Source organism: Chaetodon auriga, chromosome 2, assembly GCF_051107435.1.
Source record: "Chaetodon auriga isolate fChaAug3 chromosome 2, fChaAug3.hap1, whole genome shotgun sequence".
NCBI lineage: Eukaryota > Metazoa > Chordata > Actinopteri > Chaetodontiformes > Chaetodontidae > Chaetodon > Chaetodon auriga.
Genome location: NC_135075.1, coordinates 21,862,712 through 21,888,525, shown reverse-complemented (window position 1 = coordinate 21,888,525; position 25,814 = coordinate 21,862,712). Strand labels below are relative to the sequence as shown.

Genomic DNA, 25,814 nt, shown 5'->3' with positions numbered 1-25,814 from the left:
TCAAAGTCTTAGAATGCATAGATACTGTAAATAACTCCTGTTTCTTCAGTTACGAGGAGCGTTCACCACAATCTCACCCCGTCTTTAACGGGCAATAAAGACAGTCTGTCTGAATCACGGGACAAACAACCTGAGAAACACACACCTGATTATTGCCTCAAGAAGTTTTAACATTTGGGTTAGACATAACCAAAGCTAACACTTCCTTAGAGTAATGTTAGTGGCCACCTAGTTCAGTCTAATATTCCCCCTCCCTTTTTTTCTGGTTTTGTACGTGAAACATCTGGCCCTTTGGTTAGCTAGATGTTAGCAAGAAGTCTGTTAAAAATACTCCATTGTTCATTAGCTGGTCGCTAATTTCGTCTGTCTGTCATTTGGTGCTGGACGCAGGGGACATACAGTGAGTTTATCATAGTTGCTTGTTTGTTTGTTTTTTGCTGTGGCTGGAAAGAAATGGATGAGAGCCTGGAGACTGAACCATTCAGAGCATTTGTGGGCCATAAGCCAAACAATGAGCTAAGAGAGGCTAAACAGCTTAACAGAGATCAAGTGTTAGCTAATAATTCTGTGAGTTTCTCATCTTTTTACAGACACATAGTCATTGGATTCTTCCTCAATCTAAGAAAATCTTTTGGTAAAGCATTGAATATATAATTTGTCAGATTATATGATACAATTTGTTACATTTTATACTTTCATTTGAAAAAAAACAAAACAGAAAACCTCCATCGCTCTCATTGAAGCTAACTACTAGACAGTTAACACATTTTTAGTCTATCTCCTTTAGTCAGCAGTATCTGAGTGTTAATTGGTGGTTAATTGTTGGATGTTTTGGTAACCAGTGCCTTCTGGTGACACCTGGGCCTTGTGTCCCTATATTGTAGATCTAGGCTCTGTTGCTCATTCTCTCTCCCATGTTTGTCCTTATTATTTTCAAAATTAAGATTTCTTTACAACCTACATGATTGACTTCTGTGCAGAGATGTTTATTCAAAAATGTTTTAATTTTTACAGGACATTTGGTTGGATACATAAATTTAATAATAACGATAATAATTTGTGCATTTAATCCTGGGACAGATTGTGGTGGTGTAATGCTAGTTGATGGCGCTATAATTAATTAATCTCAAGAGGTTAATGTATACAGTATATGACATATATTTTTGTCAATCTGTAGAAAAAAACACAAGAGCCTTAACAAGGTCAGATGGATTAAATCAGTCAGCCTGGTTTTGGAACAAAAGAGACAAGTCAGAAATTTTGCCCTTAAAGCTGTTCAGTTGGTTTTATGCCTTCTGTTGTTTCTTTTTTGCAATAAAACTGGCATCACAGAATAATTTAGGAACTCTGAAAGTCTTATCCCTTGCCAAATATCTGCGTAACATTCAAAAAGATGCCCTTGTTTGGCAAGCTATTTAAATTTGTCCATGTTGAGGGAGTGGAGCCATTTAATCACTAGGGGGAGACAGAGGATTGGATACCAACCTTTAAAAACACTGTGCTGAACAGAACATGCTGTTTATAGTCTGTGCATTATGTTCAATGGATGTATGCAGTCCAGTTACAGGAAATGAAACTGCAGTTTAATATATATATATAAAGGCAAACATTAACCACATATAAAATAATGCAGGAGTTCAGGTTGAGGTAGAAGGAGGTTCTGTTAACGCAGCATCTTTTAACCATCTGTATGGGTTGACAGCAATTTTCAGTCAATGTTCCAAACTTGTTTTCATTAGGGGAGCAATTGCCTTTCACCAACCCACCCACAAGAGTGTTTTCTAAAATTGGTTGCTGGAACTTGTTTGCTATTTCACCTGTTGTGAGGCAGATGCAACACAGGCTGCCACACACACAGCTGAGGGGCTGGCAGATTACTTGCAGATGCAATAGAGCATAGAGAATGTGGACTGCTCCATCAGCTTGTTTCAGTGACTCATGCATGTTCTTAATGTCTACTCTGGGCAATTAAGTGCACCTCTGCTGAGTCACCAGGACAGTGCAGTATTTATCCATGTTGAGTTGGAGTCAAGACCAAATGGCTTGGTCATAGCATATTACTGCTGAAGTCATAGGAGCTTACTACAAATGAGTTTCAGATATATATTAGGCAGCAATTTCAGTGTTTTCCATATTATCTGAAACATTGATTATTGAAAGAAAAACTCGAAGGTTAAAACTTGAGGTTTGCACCGCTATTTGAGCATGTTTGAGGTGGAATTATTGCAAATCAACTTGTGGATTGGATATAAATGGAACCGCCTGATAGATCAGACTGATAGAAGGTGGAAGGAAATAAAAGAAATAAATCAGAAAAAAAGAATTGGTTCAAAGAGAATGATATTCAAAATGTCATCTTGTGGGCTGAAAATATTGGAGAATAATCAGAATGGAGGCAGACAGGAACTGAAAAACTGAGATCCCACTAGCTGACACATTTCTTTACCATACATGTCATATGATGGGCAGCTCCAGTGTGAATCAGACTACTGACCGAACAGTGATGCCATGCTGTAGCCATTACATTTTTAAAAGACAACACTAAACTTATATAATTACATATATATGTGTATGTGTGTGTCTTGAAGTCTTTCTCTCACTCTTAAGGGATTCCCAGTCGGCACATCGGGTCCATTGCCTTTGATATGTGGCCAGTATTGATTCAGCTTTGTCAGTGCTCATATACTGTGCCGCCAGCTCATTTAGTGTCTACTTTAGGGAAACGTGGGGCTAACCACCCTTTAGAGGACCTCATGTCCATCCTGCATCCACCTTTTATTCCGATTTTGCTGGGTATTAGTTGCAGGGTTCATTTGCCACAAGCAGTTTAACTCAGGAGCAGTTGTTGCCATAGCCCAGAACTGGCTCATTGCTTATGGCCTGATATTATTTTCATTTGCTCTTTCAAGGCAAAATCAGCCTGAATGTATTTTTTTTTTCCTTTGTGCATTTTATTTTAAAAGACAAACTAGTCCTTTTTTCTTTTTTTTGCTTGAAGTTGAGGGATTGATAGAGGAACATGGTTGAACTGGGTTTCTTTCCTCCCATGTTAACATCACATCCATTGTAAGCATGTTTTCTGTCAGCAGAGTTCAAACTGAAGACGAACAGAGGATTTCATGCCTGATATGAACTCTGTCCACTGGAAAGGACAAGCAGTAACTCTGGCCTGGGAAGCACTATTGATTTTATTTTCTCCATGACAGAACGTCTGTATATATCAGTGCAGTGATTTCGTGTTTGTTGGGCACATTGCAAATTAGATCTGTGATCTAAGCCGGTGGTTCAATGTGCTTGAAATAAATAAATAAAGGAATGAATCAAAACTTAATTATGTGTAACTCAACCGCACACAGTTCATTAATGGGGGGACTCAAATACAAGCTCTTTGAACTTTGAGCGTGTGTGTCAACACCGTTGCTAATCGTATCACCCTCAATTAACTTTACTTCTCACTGCTGCATAAACCTCTTTGGACGGGGACAAAGTCGGGGGGGAGAGAGAGAAGGAATTGCGTGTGTGGGTGTGTGAGTGTGTGTGTTTGCCCCCTACCCCATCCCTCCACCCCCTATCTCTTTACAGGACTGCCAGCCCGTCTAGAGTTATTCCAGGAATGCGTTGAACATGGCTGCCGCGATGAAGGCGCAGAAAACGGGACTGCTGGAACTTCGAGTGACCGTGGACCGCTGGATCCGGGTGTTGGCCACACTTACCGAGGACACGCTCACGGTGAACCCCGGGGAAGGTGCAGAGGAGCCCGGCAAGCCCAATCCGAGTCCCGTCGGTGCTATCAACGGAGACCCCCCGAACCTCAGCTCGTCCCCGGTCCCGGAAACCATCACCAACGTGAAGCGCACCGTGCGAGTTACCAAGCAAGATGTTGGAGGACTCGGAATCAGTATCAAAGGTAAGACAGTTTGAACAAGTAATATCGAAACGGCTCACTTCATAATCCGCGAGTCTGTGTCAGTTCACACAAGTTTTGGCTTGTTTCTGCCCTCGACGGCCACTCGCCTGTGAACTGTTAACTTAGCGAACTTCAAAGTGACCGTTAGACCCCGCAAATGTGCGACACATTCGGCTCGTCCGCGACGTTTTGTGAAGACAAATTCTTTTTCGTATTTTTACTTACATTTAATACATTCACGGTTGTTGTTTGCCCAGACAAAAATTGACAGCTGTGTTATCTCAAGCTGTGCTGCACCTCAACGGGGAACCATTTCAGTGCCCCAGAGTCACCGGAGATGGCAATTAACTCGTCGTGTCATGCGAACGTTAGGTGCTAATAAACGGTTAGATCCAACTAGTTAACCTGGTTAAGTTAAGAAAAGGAGGAATGTGACGCTGTATGTTATTTTATGCTACGTCGTAACTATAAAAAGTGTGCTCAATTTCCGTGATACTTAAGTAAAATCAGATGCTTCTTTCCTAAAAACACATGTAAACAAGTAGCTAAAGGCCCAAACTTAGTTTTTCTTTTGGATTTTTGTATTTGAGTTAACTGTGTGTCCACTACATTCACCAAAGCCAGATCTTGTATGATAATGGTGAAATGAGGCACACCTACTTGGAACAGGCTCCCAACATGCTATAAACTATGAGCAGTTGTTTTTTGTTATAATACTTAGGTTTTACCCCTGTTTTAACACCGAGCCAGGTATCTGAAGGGTGCTTACACAAGCAATCAGAAGAACTGTCATGTCACTGAAAACTATGGCTGACTCCTTAAGTGTCTTGTAGGTGAAAGTGGAGTCACAGAAACAAGAGTAAAGCCATCACTGTTCATTCACCGATCATTTTCGCTGAGGAACTTGTCTTTGAGTGAGCAGAATTGAGCAGCTTCAACGCACACACACCCCACTGCCACTGCATCACAGCTACACCAGCATTATGCCTGTAACCTCTCAATGGGAAAAGGTTGTGACCTCTCCATATCTGATGAGCCGGGCTTACATACCTGCAGTGTGTACTGTGCAGCTGCTGATAAAAGCCTTTCCTTATCCTGTTTCCTCGACCTGTGGCAGCAGCCTACTATTTCAGTAGTAATCTCTCTTTCCCTCTGTCCCTGTCTCTTTTTCAACACAACTGTTGAGGCAAGATGGCCACCCACCCAGACTCTGATTCTGCTGCAAAGTTTCTGTTTGTTAAACGGGAGTTTGTCCTTGCCACTGTCAGCAAGCGCTTGCTCATGGTGGGAATTGTTGGGTCTTTGTAAATAATAATATTAAGAGTCTGGTCAGGACTTGGTCTATATGAAAAGTGCCCTGACATAACTTCTGTTATCATTTGGCTCTTTATACTGCAGGTAAAATTGACCTGGCTTGATCATAAAGTGAAGACTAAGAGGGTTGAGCATTGGGATGTTACACAAATACAAAAGATGAAATGGACAGTGCAGTGATAAAACAGTTTGAGTAATATTTTAATTTAATTTCTTGGAGGTGACCAACATTGTTTCGTAGGCTGTTTGAGCAAGATAGATCCGAGCCCTCAGAATGTCTTTATTCCTTTTTACACTGCTTGTTCACTTTCTGACGCCTTTTGCATTTTTATATTACCATTGCAATTTAGTTACCAATTTCATGGTCGCTTTAATCTTTCTGTGGCCCACATTAGGGTTCTATCTCCATGGCTTAGACTAGACTCGTTTGGTTTTGTGATGAAGTTGTGTTTGTCTGGTCTACTTACCTTGTGGTGTGATTCATGCACTGTCACAACACTGATAGTGAACAATGGACCTGCATTCTGATGTGTATCTGTATGTGCATTGCGCTTGAACTTGGATGCAAGCCTCCACTTTTTGACAGGTTTGAGGTGCGCATGTACTGACAGGTTAATGCTCGACCATTGGCTGAAACACAAGGAAGATTTGACTGACAGCTGTGGACGCCCATCATTGTGGCTCATCATTTTGGCTGCTGGTGAAATGCTAATTTTACTTCCCCCACGTCTGCCAACAACAACAACAACAACAAAGTCAGCCCCTAATGACATAAATGGTATGTCCATCTCTGTGAAAATGGGTGGCTTTGAAAATCAGACAACATGTTATTAAAGCAAAATCATAGCTGGCACCCCGGTGGCTTGTCACTGTTGTGATGCTGGTTGTTCAAAGGCAGCGACGAAGAGAGGGAGGAAGAAGGGTGTAGCAGAGGGATAGAAAGAGAAAGGCACAAAGAGCAAGCCATAGATGGGGACATGGAGCAAGCCGAAGAGGGCAAATGAGTAGAAAGGATAAAAGAATCAAAGACAGAAAGAGTAAGAAACAGTAAAGTGTCAAAAAGAGACAGGGTGAACCGAATGAAAGAGCAGGGCGAAAGTTGTTGCGGCCTAGCTGACACAACGTCGTGAACAGCTGAGAAGAGCAGCCCACAGCAGGCAGTTGTCATTGACCAAAGATGAAAGCTATGTGGCTACGAGTTGAGTACTCCACTTGTGTTAATTTTAGGGAGCCCACCCCAGCTTGCAGGGAAGCATGGAGGCAGTCAACCTTTACTCTCACATGTCTAAATTTAAGAAGAGAGGCTAGGAAGCAAGGCTCCAGGTTTCTTGACAGGCCCACTGGACAGAGTGAAGAAGAGTGTGTATGTCCGCAGACACTTTTTTCTGAGCTTAGTGGGTTTTACCACAATGGAAGCCGCATAGACTATCAGCTAGATATCAAGCAATTGGTGAACAGTATCACAAAAACATTATTAGGATTTAATAGCTTCAACGACATTGCTCCACAATTGTCCTACAGTGTTTAACCCAGTTAGATGGGACCTTGTGCTAGTTAAAATCAATGGTTGGATTTTTTTAGGGCAAGTATTATGAAATCATGTTTTGATGCCTCAAACTCTTTGTCACAGACCACCTCAGATGTGCACATAGACAATATTTTTGTCAGTTAAAAAGGCTCAGGTGCAGTGTTATGTAACTAATCTATTATTAAAAATGTATTCTCCCCTTATGTGGCTCGTCATGCTCAACGGGAATATGTAACTACATTATTTTGAAGTTTTGTCTTAAATCTTTTTTTGTTGTTTGCTCCAGCGTACATTAGCACTGCATACAGTTCAGCTGATGCACTGTGATGAAGCAAAGTGCTGATCATACTCAATTCTTTGAAAGGAGCATTATCACAACAAACACATTGTTAGCACAAAATTACCTAATTAGGTTCATGTCAGTGTTGTATAAACCAGTACCATTCATTTACCTGCCATGGGTAGCTCCAGTGGCTCCACACCTCCACCTCCACCTCCAACACCACCACCCTCCTGTCAGCTGAGTGACAGGCTGCCAGCTGGAGGGTGCTGAACTGTGTTTGACATGAAAAGTTGGAGGAAGAAAGGTAGGGAGGGGAAGGGAATACGGGAGGATTAAGGGTTGTGTAGGAGTGGCAGACATATTGATGGTATTTTTCCGACAATATGTCAAGGATGTTTATTCAGCATCATGTCAGTAAGAGGTGTTTCAGGTTGGAAGAAAACCTCAAAGTCTGTGAAGAGAGATAGAAAGGACATATAAATGTGGAAAAGGGTTACTGTGCACAGCATTTGTCGCTGTTGTTGTGCCTCACCTCCCTTGGCTGCCCCAAGGTCAGACTTAATACTTCACAAGTGGAATGTGAAAAAAAAAGCCTTTTCAGCCATCACTTACATTTAGTCATTTTGTCTCCTTATCAATTCAGATATCCACAATCTATATGCGCCTTCATCATTTTGGTGCAAAAGCTGAGCCATTTTGACAGCACTGTCATCCTCTCACCACTTTGACATCGCTGTCACTATCATCCTCTGGCTGACTCAAATGACCAGGCTGTCTTTTGCCTGCTTGTCCAACCATTTACTTTAAATAGTTCCTTCACATACATTTCCACCATTCAGGAGCACTAGCACTGCAGTTGGTAGAGAGAGTGGCAACGTGGTGTGGTGAGCACTGTTAGCATGGGTTTGGTACATGAGATATTAACCTGTCAGTTTTATTGAAGATGAACTGATCATATTCTGCACTGACAGTCAATTGTGAAGTGTGCAGGGCCGTACATCTACCCTACATTAGTGAGCTTTCAGATTTTGTGGTAGCATCAGTAGTATTGTGGTATGTACTGTGGGTATGTATTCTAGTTTTTGCATTTTTTCAATTTTAAATGGTTTAATCTTCAGTTTAGTGCACACCAGGGTACAAATGTTTACTTTTTTACTCTAAATTCTGTAAATACTTGGTCAGTTAGAGCTTTCCTGCCCAGTAGACCCAATACTCAATAATTGCTGCATGTCTCATGTTAAAGCTTTAAACCCTTCATGTGGGCAATGCAGATAATAAATCTGCACTTCGTGCATTGTTAATAGTTCTATGAAGTCTTCATGCAAAGGAGATTACTGAGCAATGGACTTTAATTCACTACAGTTTATATGCTGGTGCAGACTGGGGGCAAAGGTAACCTGAAGGTTAGAGAAGCAACTTGTGACTGGAAGGTATTCAAATTTAATCCTCAAACCAGCTGGGAAAGTTTGGATGGGAGCAGTGAGCGGGACACTGGCCTCACAGGGCAGCAGACTATTTAACTTGACGTTCAGAACCAAAAAAATATTATTTTTCCATTTCTGTTTTATTTTTCCATTAATTGTGTTAGATACTGACCAGCAATTTACTGAGAAGTGCAGACATGTGTCAGCATGACTGTGAAATGTTTAAAATCAAGTCATTTGTGGTCACTTTATTCCCTCATGTTGAATTTGAAACAGTTAGTATGAAAGTGGCAGCTCTTCTTTTGCGGTGTGGTCATGTCTGTCTCCTTTACAGACCTACTGGTAGCTGACTGGGTCCAAAAAGCTTTTGTAGTTTGCATGGCATTGTAATCACTGCACACTCCCTGCATAATGTACTGTATCCTTGTGATTGTGAATGTTACTGTTCCTGTGGGTGTTCCCTCATGTCTACAGTGTGTGACCAATTCAGCAAACTTCATTCTCCACACAGCTGTTTATAATATCTTTCAAATACATGTGACATTACTGTCAAGTCTAATCTGTGCAAAATGTGTAATTCACTACTGTTGGGGGGGGGGGAAATACTTTTTTTTTTTAGACTTGCTCTTTCTTGCTCCTTCATATCAGAATTTTGGGATTACATCCAAACGAGCAAATGAGTGTCTGAGTATCAGAGAGCAATGATCAGACCAGCAGTTCCTCAAAGCAATATAGTTCCACAGAAAGTCCATATTAGTAGAGCTGCAACTGCTCCCCTGGAGTATTGTAAATACTACCACTTACAGAGGCTGCAGAGCCAAATAGTTTGGCTCTCCCTACAAACCCAACACAACAATCTCCCATTGTTGCAAAGAAATGGATGAGGTCACTTTTTAAAATGCTCTCTACAGGGGAACACAAGGCAACTTTATTTGCTCAGAACATTTCATATATAGGGAAAAAAAGCTTTACCTAAAATAAAAAAGTAAAAGAATGACATTTATTTTGCAGAGCCTAAAACGCAAATTAAAGACAATGATAATCATGTAGGCTTTTAGTACAATACGTAGATGACATGGCATCCGGTAACTTGAACCCCTGAGCGGGTATTGTTGGTGGTTCTTCAGGTACTTTCTGCAATGGCAACTACGTTGAATCATACTCAGATAGAGACCACTGGTTATGTCTAAGAACATAAAAAGCAGTTTAGTTTACAGTATTGGTTAGGGGGGTTGCAGCAAACGCAGTGCTCATATCTTTCTGATCTGTCTGCAGATTCATCCATGCTTATCTTTCTAGAGTCTAGCAGAGTTAAGCACTGGCTAAACCGGTATATGTTATCTCTCCTGTCTTCACACTGTTTATCAGGTATAAAGGTTCATTTCTGACATGCTCAGATCTCTCCAGGGGTATGTGCTTCACACTCTTTTTAGTAGTTTAGTTCTTGACTGACAGTCAGAGCTCCACTTCACTGCCAAATTTCAGTACATTTTCAACATTCAAATGATTTCAAATTGATGATTTAAAATTTTGATGATGATACATTGATGATAACACCACCAGCGCTGTTGTAGGTTCTCCTTCACCTCACCTGCACTTTCAAGTTTCTATCAACACATACTCAGACTCAGACACAGTAAGTACAGGGCATCACCTCGCTGCTAATACTCAGTCATGCAGTAAACAGCTGTCTGATGCCACAGAGCGGTCAAGTAACTGCAAAATCCCTCTTTTTCAAACTTGAACAGGGCAGTAATTGACGTGGATACTCTGAGTGTCTCAGCTCAGTCCTGGTGTTTTATTAAGAGCACTGGGCTGTGGCCTCCAATGGAAGATACATGAGTTAAATCCCACGGTATCACCCAGAGAAAGCAACTTGTGGAAGATGTATTTAAAATTAATTAAAGGTAATCCTCTTTGAGATAATTTCTCAATAGCCTGAAGGCCGGAGTCCAACTGCCTGCTGACATTGATGACGATATTTCTTAGGAAGAGTGGAAGCCCACAGCAAGAGGCAGATCCATCAGCTCACTAGCTGACCTTCATTTAACGACAGAGAGGAAGGGAGGGAGAGGAAGAGATAGGAAACTGCACAAGTTAGTACAGGAGGGTAATCATTGCTGTCTGCCTCTGTCCTCGTATGCTCTCTGCAGCTCAGCTCGCTTTAAATGCTCAAATATGAGGATTGCAGTGGTTGGAATCACAATAGGTGTGGCATGGTTACTTACTGTGTCAGAGTTGTGTACATGTGTAGTTACTGGGCAGTTAGAGCAGTGGCGTCTTTACGTCAGTGCATGCAGACTCAAAAGAATTCAAAACACACTGATGCTGATAAAGCTCTGTGCCTTTATATGAAACTAAGCTGTTATTTTTGTGTTGGGTTTCACTGTCAGTATTTATTTATGGCAATTCTGCTAGTGTACTGGAGCTCTTGGCATGGACGCTTGCATTTGCATGGATTGTGTAAGTAGAAAGGAATTTAATTCCCAGATGCTCAAATATGGTGATAGTTAGTCAGAAGCTGATGGTTATGGTTGCACTGTGCACGTGTGAATGTTTAATGTGCAACTGTTGTAGGTTCCTGTAGATGAAACAGCAACATTTTTCCCTTTCTGTCATATAGGTGGGAAGGAGAACAAGATGCCAATCCTCATCTCCAAGATTTTTAAGGGTCTGGCTGCTGACCAGACCGAGGCACTTTATGTTGGTGATGCCATATTATCTGTCAATGGCTATGACTTACGGGAGGCCACACACGATGAGGCTGTGCAAGCACTGAAGAAAACTGGCAAAGAAGTCATCCTTGAAGGTAAGATATTTTTCACTCAGACAAAAAAAATCAAACCCAGAATCAACTCTGGGACTCTTTCTTCTTTGTCCGACGCAGTCTTTCTTTCGTTGTCCTCTTTGTGTTTCCACTGCTTTGCTGTTAAGACGTTCTGCGCAGCGACAGAAAACTAGGAGTTAACCATAAGGCAACACAAGTCACAAGTATCTCTGTTGCATGATAAAGTACTTCATATTACTTCAACAACGTAATCCTCAGAGTAGGAGAGAACAAATTCTAATCTTTCATGAAAAAGAAGCACTTCCACCTACTCTGTCTGCACTCCACAGCTCCAAATAGATACATAGATGGAAACGGTGGGAACTTTTGATACCTTGATACGTGTTGATACGTTTCTCCTGCACTTTGGTTGATTTTTCCTTAAGGGCGATACATGATGAGCTGAGAGAGACGATCCGTTAAATGAGAACTTTGATCAGACTTCCTTGGAAACATCCAAATAATGAGTTGAGCTGAAACAGCAAGAGGAAACCAAAGACTCAAAACTCAAGAATATTGTTGTGGCTCACACCTCTGATCATTTCAGCATGCTAATGAGCAGTCTGCCCCAACATCAAACACTTTTGACACTGATACAAAGTTCTTGAAGTTCATGAAGTTCAAAACTGAGAACTGTGGAGAACTTATAGGGCAAGGCCTGCTGTGCATAGGAAGGTGTGCGGTGGAGTCAGCTCTATACCTCCTAACTCATTCATGTGCGCTGCCAGAGCTAATGTGCTGCGTCTCTCTGTCCTTTTCGGTCTCCTTCTTGTACTCATTTGCTGGATGGGTTTGTGCACACATGTTTGCGTGTGCACATTTGCCTAAAAGCTTACGTTTACCAGCAGGTGTGAACAACATGGCGAATATGAGATGTGAACTTAAGCCCAGGACAGGGAAAGGAATTTAAAACAATCTCACCCCTTGCCAACCGATTGCATCACAGGAATTCTGCACCCCCCCCCTTCCCCCAGGCCGACTTCAAGTCACTGGGTTTAATTGTAAATTCACTCACGACAAATGCGCCGAGTGTCTGAAGGTTGAGTGGTGATTTACACTGGTTGTTGCTCGTCAAAAAGAATATATTATCTTTAGGAACCATACAACTTGACACTTTGCTGTTTTGCTTTTATTATCCTTTCTATTGATCTGTATATTCTTTGGGTGTCAAAGTCCATGTTTTGAGAGAGTAGCTCACCCACAGAGTCTAAACAGAGGCTAACAGTTACGTAGAGTGATGTGAGTCGAACAGCTTCAGACCTCAGGTGCTCTCAATGTATATACTGCCAGATGAAAACCCGGTGTGTCCTAAAAGACTTTTCAAGAACTGTGAGAAACAAACCCTTCTGTCTATTAGGGCTGTCAAGGAATTCAGTTAATTCAGTTTAATTTTGTTTCTGTCGTGTTTGAATGAAGTGACTCAAAAATGGCTGTTTTTGTGAATGGAGTCTGGTGGCTTTAGCGAGTGTGATATAACAGCTGTTTCTGGTTAAACAAAACAGAACCTACCCTTTAACAAAAAGGTTCATCTTTGTAGGGACCCTTTCCATAATGTAATCAGACACTAGTTAAAACAATCTGAGCCTGTCAGTGGTGAAAACAAACCCTTTCAGTGGAAGTTCATTCACGGTGCGCAGATTCCCGGAGACATTACATTGCAGCTCGTTTCATGGCCGCTGGCTGCTGTGCTCTCATTCAGTATTGAGAAAAAAAAAAGGTTGCCTCCAATAGTTACTTGTACACAAAAGCATCAGAAAATAGGGTCCATAATCAGAGAATAAGCTGAATTCCTCCGGTTTGTCTGGGACATAGAAATCTTCCAGGACACATCAACACCGGCACCAACAGCACATGACGCCACTGTCATTGATTGAAAATGACATATAGGCCAAGCTGAAGTCAGCACATAATTCAACAACGTGGACATTATTTTGTCATGTAGGTCTTTTAGAAGTCATGATTGCGTTGAAATAATATACAAGTAGTATGTCTCTCATTGTATTGGTTTTCCCTCTTATGGACATAAAATGGACATAAAATGGACATAATGACATTCAAACATCATTTTTGGCCAATTTTGTTCGTATGCATTTTCAAGATTAACGCAGTCCATGAAATATAAACATAAATTATTTTACAAAAAGGAACACTGAACCCAGAGTTACCAGTTTTCCATGTGGCAGCATTTCTTAACTTGCTCAGTGGGCTAGCGTCAGTAACTCCAGCCAACGGAGCAGATACAGCTGGAGCTACAGCCAGGGGAAATCATTGCAAATCCCCCTGCCTTGCTTGTCCACAGTCAGGCAGAAAAGTGTTGATATCAGACGGCTCAACCAGCGCTGCTCTGTGATCCGTCATGTCAGGAATCATTTCATGGGTTTTCCTTCCCCCCGAGGACCTGATAGAGGAGCGAAGAGACGAAAGAGGCTTGGAGGCTCACTGAGGGGAGAGGGTTGAGTGTGCGCGCATGCATTCGTGTGTTTGTGAGTATTTTTTGATGTCTTGCGATTCCTTTTGCTCGTGTTGGTGTGTGCATGCCTGTCTGACCCTGAGATTGCAGGAGGCGAATCTGTAGTTAGAAGCTTTACAAGTATTTTTAGGGAATAGAGGAAATAAAGAAGTGATCAACACTTTGGCGCCATGAGCCGTCCTGCTGCGGTTTTTAATATTCACATTTTATTTCAAGAATATTTGTGCATCATAAAAATACATGTGAATATATATGACATGCAGTTCAAGTGCAATGTTTATTTTGGTTTTGGCATTTTATCAAGATATTCAGAAACACAGTCAGAAACAAACTCCTTCTTGGCACCACAACCGTGTTAAAGGTCGGGGTAACAGCCTTTCTTACATGTGCACAGCAGCAAACAAGCCACCACTGCTGCGCTCAAGGCAGTTTTCATCACTCAGTGAAATTCGTAATACAGACGGCCTTGACTGAGATCAAGGAGAAACTGCTTCCCTCACATTAAAATATCTGGAATATGTGAACAGTAGTACTTGAATCTGCCAGATCAGTACTTTCACAACATGTAAGGAGTTACATTAGAAGCCTGACTGGCATTGTGAGCTCGTGGCTGAATTTTTCTGTCTGGCTCTTTTGTGCAGAAATATTTTAATAACCCATATTAAACAGATTTGTACTCATATAGATTAGCACAAATTTGATTATGGCAGCAACATATGTGAGGTAATAATGCTGAGCTCGGCCTCATACCTTTAGCAGTATAATCAGGTGAAGAATGCTTTCAGGGATATTATGTGTTTGTCTCAGTTTGTATGCACTGACTAAAAGGTTTTCTTCACAATTACCTGCATGCAAAGATTGAAGCATTAGAAAGCAATAACGCTGCTTATTACATGGATTGTGATAAGGGTTATAGGTTTGCAGCATATGTGGCACCGCTGGAAAATAGTTTTACGATTGTACACTTAATAGATTTGTAATAAATGGTATGATTTTAATGTTACTCACAGTTGCTTAGCAGCCAGCAGCAGAAGAAGGGGGCAGCACTGGGCAGCTCCCAGGTGTGACTGTGAATATGTGTAAAACCTTCCTCCTCCCGGTTTTCTCAAACCTCTTACCATAAATAAGAATTTGTCCAAAGGAAATCTGTCTGTTTGAAAGATGAAGAAAAAAAAAAGGCGCTCTGTATGTTCACAGTAAGATGTCCTCTAGTCCTCTTCCGGGGTCTTCCTGTCGCACCGCACATCAAGATGGTGATAGAATAATCAATGTGCGTGTGCGAGAGAGGAACGGTAAACACCTGGGAGGGTCAGATAAATATAACAGACCAGATGAAACCATAAAACCACAGCTGCTTTCATTTCCTCCCAACGACATTTACAGCCTGACTCTGTGTGTGTGTGTGTGTGTGTGTGTGTGTGTTTGAGGCGAGAAAGGAAGACGATGGAGAAGAGAGGCGCATAGGTCACAGAGACATTTTCCCAGTCACACACACCTTATTATCACACCTGAATGTGCTGCCGCGGTAAAGTTATGGATTCGTTTCAAATGGGGTCGCTGTCAAAATAAATTTGGAGATTTGTATATCAATTTTTGTAAAATGTTAAGTAGGAGAACATCATGAAACAATTAGATGTCAGAGGCGGAAAGGAAATGGGGACAGAAATAAATGAGACTGCAGACGTATATGACGCAGCTGAAGGCACTGGGAGCTTCAGTACGTTGCACTGGTCCCACTGTGTCTCTACCCTGTTTAATTTGGATTCTACTTACACTGAAAATTCATCCATCATTGCCACCAAGTTGTCAACCAAGACATGGCAGGTTCCACTTCTGCATGAAGAAACCATGGAACAAGGAATATGTGTGTGTGCACATGTGTGTGAAAGACAGGGTGGGGGGTAGGGATAGTTCAATGCTAAAGCTGTTCCCCGGGCAACTATGGTCTGACAGAAAAGAACACACATGAAGTAAGTGTACAACCACATGCAACACACACACACACTCACACGCGTGCACACACAAGCTTTAAAGCAGAGAGGAAGGATAAATGGACAGGTCAGGACACTGAGGTAAGTGTGAATGTGGAGGGCAGATGGAGTGTGTTTGTGCGTGTGGAGGCAGGTGTGTGTTTTATGTGTGAGTGCTCTTAATGTATCCGAGGAGTCAGAGTGCTGGTACACCATGTTTCATAGCTCAAGTGAAGAATGTAATGCTCTAACGACTGACAGTTTGAGTTACTGGTCATATACCCGAGGCTCCAGTTTAGTGGCTAATGGGCCGTGGTGTGTTTAAAAGAAGCCAGTTTGTAAAAATATGTTGGACCACATCTGAATGCAAAAGCTATTTCATGTGGCCACACAAAGAGGGAATAGACACACACCTTGCCATGATAGAGAGGGGCGAGATGGGGATTCAGATGATGATGACAGTGCGCAGACAGTCTCTCCTCAAAGGCGTTCATGGTGTTTGTGAGTATGAAAAGTGGTTTGAAGAAAAAAAAAAAAAGCTTAAGAGAGAAGTAAAATTTCTCACCTCCACACACACAGCCAGGCGCTGTATGAAGTAAGCATGCTTGTGTGATTGTCAGATTCAAAAAGTTACAAAAAATTGTTGCATGCAGCCCCTCAATTCTGACTTCAGAAAGGTGGTGGTGGTGGTGGGGGTGGGGGAGGGGTGGGGTGGGGGGTTCAGACAGTGTTTGATGATCCACAAGCTCTTCGTTTTCAGCACACGGATCCCTTGAAGCTTCTGAATTTGGCACATTTGGAGTTTAAGGCTGACTTAACCAAAAATGTCTTAGATAAACTGTTCAAAGAGTGTTTAGAAGTATGTTCAGAGGCATTAACAGAGCAAAATGAGAGTCTTGTACTTGAATACCCGAATGAGAAAAGTAACACCATTTCCCCTGTGTGCATTAATAATGGCACGAGCCATTGATCTGTGATTAGCACAGTAACGATATGACACTCGTTTAATAATCTTAACTGAATGAAACAGTAGAACGATTTTATTTGTTTTGTGTCATTATCCCATGTGGGAAGCTTTTCCCATTTGGTACCTAAAAAAACTGAAATCTACCATTAATAGTATGTTTTGGCCTTTTCTGCTGAAAAAGCGTGACGCTCTTGTTCCATGTAGTTAGGCCCATTTTTGTACTCGGTGAGGGTATTAGCTTAATGTCAGCCTGAATTGCGGCAGAATTTCATTGGATATCCAGGGGGACATAATTTTCTGTGTGCCTGTCTGTGTGTGTGTGCACAAGAGAGTGAGGGACAGAAGGAGAGACAGAGAGAGAGCTGGTTTCCTCTGCCAAGACATTTCTGGACACTGCTGGTTCTTTCTGTCCTGTCCTTTTCATTAAGGTGGTTGTGCTCAGGCTCAGTGCACACACACATGGATTAAATAGGCTTAGTTGTGGAAGCTCTGCGGTTGCAGTCTTTCCCTTGTGTGGAACTTCTTTTAGCAGGGAGGGTACGTGTTTGGGACATGTCTAGTTAGCTGTATCAAGTCTCCTGATTTCTGTTATCCGCACTGGACTGTTGCCCAGTGTGTAAGCATGAACTATTGAACAACTTTGTGCAAAGTCCAGTGTGTTTGGGTGACGTGTGTCACGGTTAAAGCAACAAAACAACCAAAAAATTTTAAATTATTCTAATGCAGTTTAGGTTTAAACGAAAGTCCAGCCTTTAAAATATAGATATGTCTTTATTCATTCAGTGACAGTAAATGTATGAGGTTATTGTAAACACAGTGAAGCGAAGCATTTCATCTGCTCAGACATTAAACCTCATTGTCAAATGTGCTCTACAAATTTTGTCACATTTTACCTCTTGTAGGAGAAACAAAACCACCAATCAGTCTGTGTGATGTCGGACAGGTGATTCACATTAAAGAGCTCTCAGGGCACTCAGCATAAAGAACAGAGTACATAGAAAAGCAATCCAGCAAAGACAGTTGTGCACAACATGTTGCTTAATTTGAGTGTTTGCATCCACTTGTTTCTCCACTTTATGCTTCTAATCTGTAACTTTCTCCTTTGCTCATCTCTAGATTGTGAACATCAGAGGCTTTCTTGATGAATTACCTCTCTGTGTGATCTGTTTCTGTGTTCATGTTGATTGCTCATTGATTTGACTCACCTGTTCTGCACAGCACATGTGTAGAGCGCGCCTTTTCTGCAGGCTGTATTCTGAATCTGGGTTTGATTATAGCTCCTGATATTGAGTCTCGGTGGACACAGTGGCTGCACTTGTCACCGTATTTAATGAAAGTGACTGCACTGACTGCATCGTTCCTCTTGAAGCAAGTGCATTATTCCTGCTTTAAAAGTGTCAGAATGTGAACATTCAATATGCACAAGCAGGAATGTGTTTCAGGAGTGCCTGAGGTGAGATTAGATTTGAAGAGGTTCGTTTGTGCCTGTGATGAGTGTTGGCGGAAGGATGCTTTGTCAGCATTCTCAACAAGCGCTAACCCCAAACCTAATCTCTCTCTCACACACAACTCATGCTTCTCCCTGCATCAAATCCTTTAACTGGCTGCATCTGTATTGCATGCATGCTGTCACACAAGTTGTGTGTCGGTCTGCGTCTGGAGCACAGTGCCCCTCTTGAACAGTACATATTACCCACTTGGTAATTTATGTGGAGACTGAAGATCGTGTTCATAATATGACATTAATGTTGTCTGGGAAATTAATGCAAGGACAGGACAGGCAGCCCTCTAGAAGGCTGAAGAGTACAGACTAGCAGTTTGAGTTACATTCTGCTTTGAGGGCTAATAATCGTATTTCCTATCTACAAATCAAGCTCTTCAAGGACGTGTGAATATAGCCCCTCAAAAGAAGATACATACCATCGAGTCTTTTTAAGCAAGGCCAGCAGAGATATATACTTCAGGACCTATCTTCCTGCGCTGATTCAAGTCTGGTTAAATGAGTGATTTATGCAATATAATGACTTTGGGGAGTTTAGGTTTAAAGCTCCTCATTGGGACACAGTGTGCTGCCAGCTAAGGCTGTCTGCACTATTCATTCTTTGTCTAAAATTCATCCGGTACGAGCTCAGGTTCTGTTAAAGAAGCAGCATATGTCTCAGTCCTATTGGCTGTTCACACTTAATATAATCTGTAAATATACTGCACTCATGTACACAAGCACATGCACTTGCACATGGATTTCCACACAAGCACACTGCTTCTACTGTACTGGCAAGTCAGAGGGTGGCCCATGTCGCTTTTGGACTGTGCTAGACAGGTAGCCTGGGAGGCAAGTGAGATTCTCTCAATTCACGGTTTCCAACTGCAAATTCTCAGGTGGGATCGTTGGGCCACGCTGCCTCGGCCCAGTTAGAGATGTGAGAGTTGGTGTTTCTGTGTATTAGCCGATCCGTTCATCTGGTGGGCGGCGGCAGCAGGGTCCAGTGGACTGGAGTGTTCTTATCAGTAGCTCTTTTGTTTGACCATCTTGTGTGTTTTGCTGGGAAAAAGGAGCGCTCTAATTTCTAAAGGCCCCTTCATACTGTGCAATTTGGGCTGTCTGAGACGATAAATGACAATTGTGAGGCAAACGTGGCAAATCTATGGTCATCAAGCCAAAACAGTGATCCTGATCACACCGTGAGACACAACCACAGACGGCTGATTTGGGGCTTTGGCAGCCAAAGACAGCCTGTGCTAAACTTGTGACTGTGAGAAATTTAGGATGCAGTTCTCACTAACAGCACTGTGGATGGGTGCTGTAAGGTGATTCGCTTCTTTTCATATACTTTTTTTTTTATATTGTAAGGCTACAATTTGCCAGGCATTCAGCACATAATCTGACATTCCTCAAATTAACATCGCACTGTCTGACACAGCTTGTAACTGAGATTTTATCAGACCTATAGTGCACAATATGACATGGAATAAACTTCACTGTTGTCCCACCTTAAGTATCCTAAAGTCCTTTGTTTGTTTTACTTAATCGGTAGCTTTTGTGCAGGACTCTTGTCCTCAGCATGAGGATCCAGTCCTTTTCTCTTCGGAGTCAGACCTGCAGGATTAGTGAGTTTCTCATACTGTGCCCAAACACAGGCCGAAAAGCCTGTCACGCTGCATTGGCACAGTCACTGGTGTGTCCTCCGCCACAGTGGCTCAGTCTGCCGTCTTTGTCACTTTCCTTGCTTTGCTGAGTTTCACTGCCACCTAATGAAACATGTCTTAACAAAAATGTCAGACAATAAACTACATGTCTCACAACTGGAAGACCACTTTGAATTCCTGCTTTGGATGCATCTTTTTTTTGTCCTCTTTTTCTGAATTTGACCCATCTGTCAAATTTAAATGCTGGTTCAGAAGTACATGTGCATGTGACAATATTCCAGTGTGGACCACATGAAATCAAACACGGGTGTTTTTTCTGATGAGCCTGTGCACTATTAATACACCCATGGTAAACTATATGATCAGCTTCTCATCTAGGTTTGTTCTACCTGCTGTCTTTTGAAATTCACACTTTTGGGAGATGTCAGTGAAGATACAAACGTATGAAACCAACCAGTGTTGATGCTGGAGCTGCATGTGTGACTGGAGGACCCTTTCAGCAGTGTGGTGGTGTCTTAGCCCTGCTTTCAGCAAACTGAGTGACGTCATAACTGCCTGCACTAACGCACAGTTGTGCCATTGACATGCATGTACTTTATCACCTAATTAAAACTTTCTGGCGCTCGCTCCTGTGACAGTATAATTATTACTTTGAAAATAAACCTTCCCCCTTGAAGCCTGACTGAATCCCTCAGCCACATCCCTCCAGTTTTTCACAAAGCTTCTCCTCAGCTCTGATAGTCTTGATTAACAAAAAAAAATCTTCTCAAGTGACTTATTTAACAGTTAAGCGATAAAGGCTTTTCTCTTCATTTCAAATGTATCATCATCTTGATACAGAATTGTTTTTGTAGAGCAGTTCAGTGCAGAGCGCAGGTCCCTTAAGTCTGATTTAATTGGCTACAAAATGAATTTCTATTCAATTTGGTGGTTCAGTTGACTATGGTGTATTTCAGTTAACCTTCACTGATCCTTGGCAGTCTCATTTGGAGATAAAACGTCTTTTTTCTTTTATTTTTCCTTTTGACTGAGATGAGTGAATTTTTCTGTCAAACCGAGGACTGAGAGAGTGTTTGTGAATATGGGTCTGGAAAGAAATGCAATGCAAATTCGCCTTTACATTTTCCAGTGTGCAGCGGCTGACGGAAGAAAAGCAGGCGAGTTCCCTCCCGCTCACATTTCATCACTGCACATTTGACGCCAACACGCACACACACACGAACAGACTTTAAGACACGCGCATAAAAATTCAACTTATGTCCGATGTTATATTGCAAGATGAGCTCACTTGGTATATCCAAAAATAATGCTGACTTTGCATTTCCACTGTTGGGAGCACCATTAGAGCGTATGGTTCCACACTCTTTCTTTACGCTGACCTAGATAAGCTGATGCGGCGCCTCCTTTTGCCTGCGCTGGTCTTCTTTCCTGGTTGAAAAGCTTTCAGTCTAGTATTCCCACATATCAAGTCATACTTGAAGATACTTTTCGTGCTTTAGTGCGTGCACATGTGCGGGTCTTCCCAGGACACAAGAAGGCGTGTGCTGTTATTGACACTGTATTTGGCACTTTCTGAGAAATAAATCCCACCCATCTGGTTTCTTTAAGGTAAACAATCACAAATGCAGCCATGGCTCGGGAAAGTCGAACTTTTTCACTTCGTTGCTGCAAGTTATTTGAAAAAATCCACAGTGCCAGGATAGTTTCGCTGTCTAGCGTCTCTCCTTACTGTTGTGTGTGTGTGTGTAGAAATGACAGAGAATATTAGCACAGCAATAGAAATGCTGAATTATTGCCTTTGTTTTCATGAAAAGAAAATAGAAATCCTTAATCCTTTTTTTGTTGTGTTGCAAACTTGTTTCCACTGTGCATTACAGCATCAAAACCTTTTGAAAGAAACAGCCTAGATGGTGCCACAAAGTCAATTTCCAGCGTGTGTAATTCAAATTGTCATTGGACATAATCAGAGTATAATTACTGTCCACACCACACTCATCTTGGTCTGTAGCTGTTAGTTTCCTGAACCCCTGCTGTGAGACCTCTAACCCTCCGGACACAAAGCGTGGTTCCTTTTCCTTCAGAGCTGCTGGCCCATAAGGACATTGTGCTTAGACTCAGCACGGGAATGGATTAACCCGCAAAATAACATAGCTTTATTAAATCACAACTCACCCTCAGACCCTCTCTCCCTCTGTGGCGTCAAGTTTGCTTAACAGGCCCCCTCTGAACCCCACTGCCCTGATCCGGGGCCCCTGATAAATTGGTTTCCCAGTCTTTGTGCCACTCTCTCACTTCATTACAGGCTCAGACTCCACTGAACCATCTCAGTATTGTGCAGCATGTGCATGTTGGGTATGGAGGAAGGGAGGGTAATCGGCATGTCAAGGTGTGTATGCAGCCATTATTCAGAGTAAATGAGTTCATACATCTGCACATAAACACAAACAAACAAACAAAAAATAGAAAAAAAGAATGAATGACTTTCTCAGCTTTTCTAAAAAGTGCTGATGTACCAGCCACCCTCAATTTTTTGACTTTTACTGCTGACTTTTCATCATGGCTACAGAGGATTTCATATACACTTACATGTAACCTACGACATTGTCTGTATTTCATGCACCATTCTAACTTTTCATTGACTTTTCGAAACCATATCAATTTTCTTTCAAAGCCTAAAGGCAGACAGACATTTACATCACTTTCATTTGCCTCATTACAAATGAAAACAAACTGTAAATGAGATTCATAAATGCACAGCAAGTGACCGCTTTGAATCACACCGAGAAAATATGTATGAACCTATAAATGGAAAATTGAGTTTCCTTGCAATTTGAGCAGGAAACAGATCTCCAGACACAAAATGAATAAAAAAAAAAGTTGGAAAGAAAAGTGGAAATGTCTGCAGCTAAACCTCCCTTTCACTCTGTTCTTGTCCTCTGCCAGATCCTGTTCAAGTTTCCTTCACTTTCACTTTGTTGAATTAGGATAATTAACTCTCCCGACACACTATGCAAAGTAATCAAATCTGTGCTTTGGCAGTATGTGAATTAGTTTAAAAGTCTGATTTGGTGTGCTCTGCACTCTCTCTCTCTCTCTCTCTCTCTCCCTCTCTCATACCATACCTTACACTCCCCGAGGTTGGCATTTGTCCACGATTTTAATGAGATGGTCTATAGGAACGATGAACGTATCTAAATCATTCAGAACAGGGGAACTCTTCTCGGGCAGACTGACGCTTCCGGAAAGAGACACACATTAATCAGTGAAGCACTGGGAACACATAAACCTGTACATGAGCTCACAGAGACCACTGAAAGGAGGCATGGACGTACACTTTTTTATTCGTGTGTGTACACACATGCCTCAAAACAGCCATCAACACTACTTGAGGGAACACACCATGCACGTCTCTTCACAGTAGAACCTGACTGATGCTAAATTTTTGAGGTTGGCATAATTTCCAATCCCTTAAAGCTTTTCTATTCAGTATATTACTCTTAAGATCTGATTAACAGATAGTCAGAGCGTTATCACCCAACTCTAATGACGAGTCTTTCAGCTCATTGTTTTGGTTTTACAGTCAGTATATCGTGACTGTCTTGGCTCAGATAAACCCACTATACATGACCTTCCCACTGTCAAACAGCAGGCAGAGAAAGCTAATCTCGTCAACAAAGTGCAGCATTTAGCAGCTAAAAAGCAAGATTTTCGACTGGTGTTTGTGCAGACCAAAACCAGAGCTTCAGTAAGGAGACTGAATATTTGAGTGACATTCATCAAGTGAACAGGAACACGTATACACTGATACAATCTGAAATTAGCTAAAATTGCCTGATGACGTCGTCCATGTCTTTGTGTTGGTCTGGCCCAATTCTGCACATGTTCCCGTTTGCATGGATACGTTTATTTACCAGATCTATAAAATATAAGCAACACTCCTCTCATATTTAAATGAATCCCCTTTTGAACAATCCGCATCTTAACTGTCTCAAAGCGTAAAAATCCCAATTTTCTACAACATCTAATTCCCGATTGGCTGACTTATTTAGTCATTAATGGCTTTTTTTTCTTTTACCTCGATTGACCTCAGTGCACTGAATAAAAACAGCAAGTGTTCCATAGTGCTGCATCGTTATTTATGATGTTGTTTTGGCCCAAGACGTCTTTCCTCGTTGGTGGTGTAACATTGGGACATTCTCTGCCTGACATGGTTTACAGAGCCAACAGCATGCTTCTGAGGTCGCTGACTGGCCAAAGACATTCCAGCCGCTCCCACAGTAACCAGTGGCGGGGGGAGGAAGGGCTGGCGTTCAGCTTTAGAGCATTGTTTCGCCTTTGACAACCCAATGGCACTTTTTGACCGCCAAGTCAAGGAGCATGTTAATGACTGCCAACTCCATCACTCTGCTGGGTTCTGATTGGATACTTCTCGAATTAATTCTTAAATCATCAGACTGTGTGTGGATGCAAGCAGAGGGTTGGGCTGATGTGATGTGGCTATGTCTGTGTGTGTATGTACTATATTAGGCAATCAACTATAGCGAGTATTGGCTGAGCACAGTTTGAAAATTTTAACTCGTACTTGGGTAATTTGGACTGTCCGGGGAGCTGGGAAGGAAAAAGAAAAGGCTTTTCAAACCACGGTTAAGTGAATTGTGTCAAAACAGAATTGGCTGAAAATGTCTGGTCAGGATTTGTGAGGTTCAATGTAAAGACTTTAGAAGGAAAAGCTTAGTGGCAGATTCTGCAGAAGAAGCAAAGAAACTCCTCACACACACACACACATATGCACACACACACACACACCACACACACAGTACAAAAGTAGTTTCACTGGCTGCCAGATAAGCTAAAGTAATAACAGTGCCATCTCAGCTAATTTTAGCTCTGTATTGAATGTGCCGCCACTGGTATTCATGGCAACATTTCTGGCTGAGCTTAGCTGTATGTTGGGTCTCTCTGTATCGCCTGTCTCACTCTGTCTTATTCTCTATTCTTACTCTCAATCTGCTTTTTACCCCCTGTCTCTCGCTTTTCCATGTTGTTCATTCCTTACCTCCTCCACTTCGATTCTCCAGTCCTGTCTCCTCTCGCCTCTCCCTTTCATTCACCACCCTGTTTCAAAGCTGTTTCCTCCGATTTGTCATGTGGGGACACAATTTCTAATGTGTGAAACACCCGAGTGATGATTTCCACATTGTTTTTTTTTTGGAGAATAGTAAAGCCTTTACAAAAGTAAATATCTCCGTATACCTGCTGTGATTGGTGTTTATCCCCAGCCTATTCCTTTGTACAGTTTGTGCAGCATGAAACACAGACATAAACTCAGTCTTATGTAATAAACAGTAATGATTGAGAGTAGACCGCTCATTAGGTGCCACATATAAGCACCTGCAGCCATGCTTGCGTTCTCTTTCCTGACTTTCTCCGACAAAGTTTTAAAGAAACTTTTATTATTGAAAGTGTAGCGCCAGTTGCCTGACTGAGACATCCTCATCATATACAGATGGCCATCACTGAAATGCGTCTTTACCTGTCTGCCTGCACTATGCTGCCACCCACAAGAAGACTTTATTAGTATAGCTTCAAGGTGCTGCAGGTCTTCTATGATGGCTTCCACTTGAAACAATAATGTAGTCAATCCCATTTCCATTCCCAGTCTTGTGGCCTGGCCCGCCATATCGAGATTGACCACATCCATTTTGAATGGCCTTGGTCCAGCAACAAGGAAGCAATTGGCTACCCTATGGTGCAAACATCAATGGGTTGGCACGAGAACAAAAGGACAGAAGCTCATTTCCATGAAACATTACGTATGCAAGTTGACAGCTACTTCAAAGCTGTAGCTGGTACATATTGGTTGCTCACTGCTTGATTCGTGTTCCCAGCCTGCACATCCCCACTTCGTCTGGTTTTGTCTACAAATGCACATTTCTTTCTTGGGACATCGAGCTGATTCTGCATAGTGTAAATGAGG

At 42.0% G+C, this 25,814-nt stretch overlaps 1 protein-coding gene across 1 annotated transcript in view; it reads left to right on the top strand.

Annotated features, from left to right (window-relative positions):
- Window positions 1-3,578: 3,578 nt before the first annotated feature.
- snta1 (syntrophin, alpha 1) overlaps window positions 3,579-25,814 on the top strand; it is a 31,462-nt gene continuing 9,226 nt past the window's right edge. The window contains exons 1-2 of the mRNA XM_076747759.1: window positions 3,579-3,907; window positions 11,080-11,265. Of these exons, the coding sequence (XP_076603874.1) occupies window positions 3,625-3,907; window positions 11,080-11,265 (469 nt within the window). The 5' untranslated portion in view covers window positions 3,579-3,624. The remainder of the gene's footprint in view (window positions 3,908-11,079; window positions 11,266-25,814) is intronic.